The 7,148-nt window shown below is 50.6% G+C and overlaps 1 protein-coding gene across 1 annotated transcript; it reads left to right on the plus strand.

Moving 5' to 3' along the window:
* Window positions 1–4,054: 4,054 nt before the first annotated feature.
* On the plus strand, window positions 4,055–6,940 carry LOC120730128 (proline-rich protein 36-like). Its single transcript, XM_040026288.1, has 3 exons — window positions 4,055–5,796; window positions 5,903–5,978; window positions 6,827–6,940. The coding sequence occupies exons 1-3, from the start codon at window positions 4,055–4,057 to the stop codon at window positions 6,938–6,940; spliced, it is 1,932 nt and encodes a 643-aa protein (XP_039882222.1).
* Window positions 6,941–7,148: the final 208 nt, after the last annotated feature.

The raw sequence follows: 7,148 nt of genomic DNA on the forward strand, positions 1-7,148 counted from the left end.
TTATTTCATGATGATGTACATTTCAGATTGAACATGGCTGATGATCAAATTGATTGAATCACAGGAATACAAAGTCTGTTTCATGAATTTGACCTATTTGGGTATGTTGTACAGTTGAAAATTCAAACATCACAGGTGTCATGGTCCCTAAGTCTGATGATTCAGTGTTTTGTGATAATTGATATTATCTGGTGTTTTAGTTTATTCTGGTTATGCTTTCTGATTTCTAGTTCCTAGGTTTTGGTTTCCTTGTTCTCCGTTTTCACATCACGTCTCTGTGTAAAGCCCGTGTTTCTTAGTCTGTGTCTTTGCGTGTGTGTTGAGTTTCCTGTTTTACTTTGAAGGTCCACGTCTTATGTGACTGTGTGTGGTTTTGCTTCCCTAGTCTCGTTAGCCCTTATTTCTCCCAGATGTGTTTCCCTTCTGTCTCCTATTCCCTGATTACCCCACTGTGTATATAAGCCCTGTGTTTCCTTCTGCTTGTTGCTGTTCTGTCTGTGTTGTCTCCTCACGTCATCTCCCTGAAGGTCTCCTTCCGTGTCTTCAGGGTTCAGTCAGTGCCTTCGTTTGGGTCCTTTCCTCACCTCCACACATCTGCCGTCGCAGCTTTGACAACAGGTTAGATTTGAATCTAAACAGGCCACTGGAGATCTGGTGGATATTAAGCGGTCAGTGCACATTACTCATCAGTCATCGTCATTGATCACCCTAACCCTAACAAAATATGCATTAAAAAAAATTAACTTCCAAATAGCATTTTGTGGGTTTAAAGTAGAGATGGACCAATCCGATATTACGTATCGGTATCGGTCCGATACTGACCTAAATTACTGGATCGGATATCGGAGAAAAATAAAAAATGTAATCCGATCCATTAAATATCACGAAAGCACCTCACAAAACTTGCAACACGGCGTAACTCACCTCAGAACGTTAGCACGTCGGAGCAGTATGCATCACGTGATAGAGCGGCTGTGGCATGCGGGACCTGTCGGTGGTCTGGATAGCATGTGGAGCTTCGCTAGCAACCCGGCATTTCATCTCCGACAAAGTTATCCCGAGAGAAGTAAAGCAAGTGTGTAAGTCCATCTCTGAATGTTTGTAAAGCATTCCTGCGTTAAGCTTAACAAACGATATGGAGCGACTGCCTCTCTCTCTCCTGCTGCTACTTCAATCATGAAACTGCTTAACGATCAGCTGATCGGCTTTTCTGTAGCGAGTCCGTGTCTCTAGTTTGCTTTTGGCCCACTTTGCACCAGAAAGAGGAAACCAGCGGCTGAACAACAGCAGCACGTTTAAGCTTGATAAGCTGTTGTTAGAATTTATTTAATATTACTTTCTACTCGAGGATCTTTTTCTACGTAGCTGACGCTGGTAACTGTGCAGGGGCGGATCTAGCAAAGTTTAGCCAGGGGGGCCGATAGGGCATTAACAGGGAAAAGGCGGCACAAAGACATACTTTTCTTTCTTATTCTCATTTAAAATGTCTAGCTTTTAATAAATAATTATCTGACACCCAAAGTTTTAATTTGATGTAAAATGAATAGAAGTCCATTACTGTATATAGTAACTATTAAGTCTAATATATATACCCTAGTAAGCTATAGTACTTTTTCCTTTGGGAAGGTACCATCTGTGCAGTCTGCAATTTTGTTGAAGAAAGATGTTGAATCTATTTAATATTTCTTGAAAAATAATTGATTTCTGTGCATTTTTTTTCACACTGCATCAAATTAAGGTTGATTACGTCGATTAAGCATCATGAGGTGGAGCGTGAGGGGTGGTTCCCTATTTTTTTTATTTATTTATTTTTGTTGTTGCTGGGAGTTGGAACCCTATTAGTTAGGTTGCTTAATATTTATGCTAAGTACTCTTTAAAATACCAGAATAGGGAGGATGGTGTAGGTTTAAGTTTATTAGATTGATCAGTATTGCTGAACTATGAAATATTTCTTTTTGCATACAGGTATAACAGAATAGCTTTAGTGTAGTTGTTGTTGTTTTAAACTTGAGTATGAACTTATACAAAATGCAGCAAGATATTTAAAAAAAAAAACAGTTTTGTTGATTAAAAAACACTATATCGGATTCATATCGGTATCGGCAGATATCCAAATTTATGATATCGGTATCGGTATCGGACATAAAAAAGTGGTATCGTGCCATCTCTAGTTTAAAGCTGCCAAAAAATTATGTGAGTAGCCTGGTGTGGTGATAGCTGCAATCACAGGACTGGAAGACAAGGGATTGGATGTTCTTTCATGTCTCAGCATGAAATGTAAGATCATTGTGGAATCATTTATAGCAAAGCTATATGTAAAGATGGCTTCAGGTCTTAAATCCCCTGCTTCACAGCAGTTCATTTACTACATGAACTGTTTGCAGTTCTGCTTTCCCAGATTGCTGAGCCGCATATTTTGCTATATTGAATTTGCTTCCCAAGACAAACTTGACCTCTTCTGGTACTATTAATCCCATCTGGGCAGGAGTATATCTAACCCTTGGTATTTTACAGGGTTGTTCTTTGCTGAGGGGTGTAGTCTGTCTGACGCTTTGGTCTCAAAGAGTATACCTGTACATTTGCTGACTTATCTTAAAGACCTCGAAGTTCCATATCACCCCAAGCCAGCACTTCATTCTCAGACTGCTTTTTTACTTTGTTCCTAGGGTATATAACAGTAGAATGGAAGGGAGTCCTTTCAGCTTTCATGCCCCTCTTCTGTGGAACTAGCTCCTCATCAGGGCCTTCCAGTTTGGTTTTGGGAGACATGCACCATCTACTTTTAAGATTAGAGTTAAGACTTTAGGCTACAGTCACACACACACATCCCTATACATGCATAACATTTTTCTTAGTATTTAGGAATGAACACAAAGCAAAGATGAAGTGTGCAAAGAGACTTTAAAGCGATCACCACAGTGATTCTACCTTAGAAACATGACCAGGTAGAAATGGGGGCAGCAGAAAACATTCCCTCCTTAACATATGATTGAAAATGTGACTATATAATATAAAACAAATGTACTAAAGATTTAGCTGGTCTTTATGTCTGACATCATTAACCATTTCTGGCTCCAAACTCCACTTCAGGTCCCAGAGTCAAACAAACACTGCAGCATCACTAAGCGTTACAAACTCTCTGAATTCTTTCATCTTTAATAAAATGATCAGTATGGCTGCTCTACCAGGTGTAACAATTACGTTTAACATCCAGGCATCTGCTATCACTTCCAACATGAATGAAGACAGGAAATTAAACAACAGTGACGTTTGTAGGGTTACTGGAGCTGGGCTAGCTGGTATATAATGATATGCTATGTGGTGGCTAGCAAAACGGCTATGGTTAGCATAATATAAACACAGTAAAGCTGGAGGATGCACGCTAACTTTTTTCTACTCTATAAAATTAAACGCAAGGGTTCCCGGTGGTTAGGCACAAATGAGCTTTAAAATGAATAGTGGTAATAAAAACCGAGAGAGGCCGACAGTGATCACTGACTGTTTTTAGATGCTTGTTCAGATTAAATAGAACAAGATACAAAGCATTAAAACATGTTAAAAACACAACAGCCTTAATAAACGCAGAGTAGTTTGGACCCGGAAGGATTGATACGTCATCACTTAAAGACTGGTGTCAGGGTTCCTGGGTCGGTGACCCAGTGTTTTCAGTTCACATTCACTGTTTACCTACTGCCTGTTCCACTTCCTGTTTTATTGTGTTAGCCTTGGTCTGTGTGTATTATGTTCAGTCCTCTTCCCAGTATCATTAGTTCATTATGTTCAGCTGTGTACTCACCAGTCTCTCATTATCATCATTATCACCAGTCTGTGTATTTAAGCCCTCGGTTCTACCCATTCAGTGTCGGGTCATTGATGATGTCGTTCAGTTCAGTTAAGTCAGCCAGCCATTCAGTCGTCCAGCCAGCCAGCCAGCCATTGTCTACCTCTGTTCTGTTCATCCACTCCTTATAATAAACCTTCACCAGTCTTCACCTACCTGCGAGTCCTGCGTTTGGGTTCCTTCCTCCTCGCCTCCACACAACGCCTGACAGAATGACCCGACCCGTGCCACGAAGACACGCTAGGAACCCAGCGGACTCGGACCTCTATGAGCGGCAGGAGGTAGCGCTCTCCTTGTGGGCGGAAAAACTCAAGGAGAGACAGCGGCTCTTCGCGGAGCGAGAGCACGTCTTCGAGGGCACTCGCTTGGCTCTGGGTGGGCCTCGGAGACGCCGCGTTCCCCCACCTGCTGCCTCACCTGCACCGGAGCATCTGCCGCGGAGAGTGGACGTTTCACGCCGCGCTTCGGCCGCTCCCTCTCTCGCCACTCCGCTCCACGCTCACACATCGCCTGCCTCATTCACCGGACCTTCAACCTCGCCACGGCACAGCGGCTCCGTCTTCCACCTCGGCTCAACAGAGGCTCCCGTGCCAGAGGCTCGGACGTGTACCCCGCCCGCTTCCTCCTCCCGGAGAAATCGGTGCACACGCCGCCATAAAACGGACTACTTTCAGCCACTCCCGATGGTGAGTTCCAGTGACTGTTTTTCGCACTCACCATCTGATTATCCACTCAAAACGCACCATAACCCCATCTCTGATTCGTGGGATGTTTCCCTCCTGGAGGATTCTGTGGACTGGGAAGATTTGTTCTGCTCTGCTCTCCCAAAGACTGTAAATAGTGGTGGCAGGAAAACCAGAACAATCCCCAATAAACCTGCTAACATCACACACCCAGTCATTATCTCCACTCCCGTCAGTCAGTCTACCCCCACACCAGTGCCAGCTCCCAGGAGGAGGGCAGCTGCGACCCAGTCTACCGCCACACCCGCTTCGGTTTCTCGAGTGGGGGTGACTGGTGTCCAGCCACCTCCTGTGCCTGTCCCAGCGCCTAGGCTGAGGACGGCCAGGATCCAGCCTGACCCCCCTAGAGACTCAGCTGAGGCTCTCCAGCCAGTGCCCTCACGCTCTGGAGGCACGAAAGAGCTAACCGGTCCACCTACTACTTCACCCCTTCATCCACCTCCTGATCCAGCTTTTCACGCCCTCGCAGTATCACTGGTTAGGCTAGCTGAGGTGTCCCCTGCTCAGGCACCAGCTTTATTAGCCCAGGCTGCACTGTTGTCCCCTTCACTAGCTCACTCTTTAGCTCAGCCATTAGCCACACCAACCTCAGCTCCGTCGTCAGCCTCACCTGCTGTTCAGCTTCCACTCCTGTCAGTTCCCTCGCCTGCTGTTCAGCTTCCACTCCTGTCAGTTCCCTCGCCTGCTGTTCAGCTTCCACTCCTGTCAGTTCCCTCGCCTGCTGTTCAGCTTCCACTCCCGTCAGTTCCCTCGCCTGCTGTTCAGCTTCCACTCCCGTCAGTTCCCTCGCCTGCTCTCCAGCTTCCACTCCCGTCAGTTCCCTCGCCTGCTCTCCAGCTTCCGCTCCCGTCAGTTCCCTCGCCTGCTCTCCAGCTTCCCCTCCCGTCAGTTCCCTCTCCTGCTCTCCAGCTTCCACTCCCGTCAGTTCCCTCGCCTGCTCTCCAGCTTCCACTCCCGTCAGTTCCCTCGCCTGCTCTCCAGCTTCCACTCCCGTCAGTTCCCTCGCCTGCTCTCCAGCTTCCACTCCCGTCAGTTTCACTCGCCTGCTCTCCAGCTTCCACTCCCGTCAGTTCACTCGCCTGCTCTCCAGTCTCCTCCTGTCCAGTCTCCCGTAGCTCAGTCGCCTCCTGTCCAGTCAGTCTAGTCGCCTCCTGTCCAGTCCAAAAGGTGCCTCATGTCACCAGAGCCTGCTGTAATGACCAGAGCCTGCTGTGAGCTACCCTGCTGCCCAGCCAGGGGTTTCAGCACCCGCTGGCCCGGCCGCTTCCTCAGCCAGGGGTTTCCGCAACCCGCTGGCCCTGTCCTTGTGTGTGCCAGGGGCTCCAGTGCCCCACTTGGTTCTGAGGACCGTTTTCGCTGGAGGCCCGCGGAGCCCGTCCGGCAACCTTCCTCGGTCAGCTGGGTGTTTCAGGAGAACCGCACCAGCCTCATGCCTCGTCAGCTGGAGGGCCCGAGGAGCCCGTCCGGCTACCTTCTTCGTCAGCTGGGGGTTCAGGGAGAAACCGCACCAGCCTCATGCCTCGTCAGCTGGAGGGCCCGAGGAGCCCGTCCGGCTACCTTCTTCGTCAGCTGGGGGTTCAGGAGAACCGCACCAGCCTCATGCCTCGTCAGCTGGAGGGCCCGAGGAGCCCGTCCGGCAACCTTCCTCGTCAGCTGGGGGTTCAGGAGAACCGCACCAGCCTCATGCCTCGTCAGCTGGAGAGCCCGAGGAGCCCGTCCGGCAACCTTCCTCGTCAGCTGGGGGTTCAGGAGAACCGCACCAGCCTCATGCCTCGGCAGCTGGAGGGCCCGAGGAGCCCGTCCGGCAGCCTTCCTCGTCAGCTGGGGGTTCAGGAGAACCGCACCAGCCTCATGCCTCGGCAGCTGGAGGGCCCGAGGAGCCCGTCCGGCAGCCTTCCTCGTCAGCTGGGGGTTCAGGAGAACTGCACCAGCCTCATGCCTCGGCAGCTGGAGGGCCCGAGGAGCCCGTCCAGCAACCTTCGTCATCAGCAGGAGGGCCCGAGGAGCCCGTCCAGCCACCACCTGCGGCTGCCTCGCTGTCACCTAGCTCTGCCTCTGCCTCGCCTGGTCCGGCCTCAGACTCTGCCTCAGAGCCTTCGTCCTCGTCTGGCCCAGCCTCAGAGCCTTCGTCCTCGTCTGGCCCAGCCTCAGAGCCTTCGTCCTCGTCTGGCCCTGCCTCAGAGCCTTCGTCCTCGTCTGGCCCTGCCTCAGAGCCTTCGTCCTCGTCTGGCCCTGCCTCAGAGCCTTCGTCCTCGTCTGGCCCTGCCTCGTCTGGCCCTGCCTCGTCTGGCCCTGCCTCGTCTGGCCCTGCCTCGTCTGGTCGTGCGCCCACCGGGCCATGGCCGGCACGCCTAACACCGGAGAGCCGCCGCTGCCTTCCGCGCGGCCGGCCCCCTGAACTGCTCCGTCGTCTCCTTCGCCGCCGCCGCCGTTGCCTTCCGCGCGGCCGGCCCCCGGACCGCCTTCGCCTGAGTGGCCGCCGTTGCCTTCCGCGCGGCCGGCCTCCCAAACTGTGTCCACGTGGCCGCCCACCTGAACTGTCTCGGCCTCGGGCCGCGTGGCC

The sequence above is a fragment of the Simochromis diagramma genome, unplaced genomic scaffold, assembly GCF_900408965.1.
Source record: "Simochromis diagramma unplaced genomic scaffold, fSimDia1.1 OVJJ01000746.1, whole genome shotgun sequence".
Classification (NCBI taxonomy): Eukaryota; Metazoa; Chordata; class Actinopteri; order Cichliformes; family Cichlidae; genus Simochromis; species Simochromis diagramma.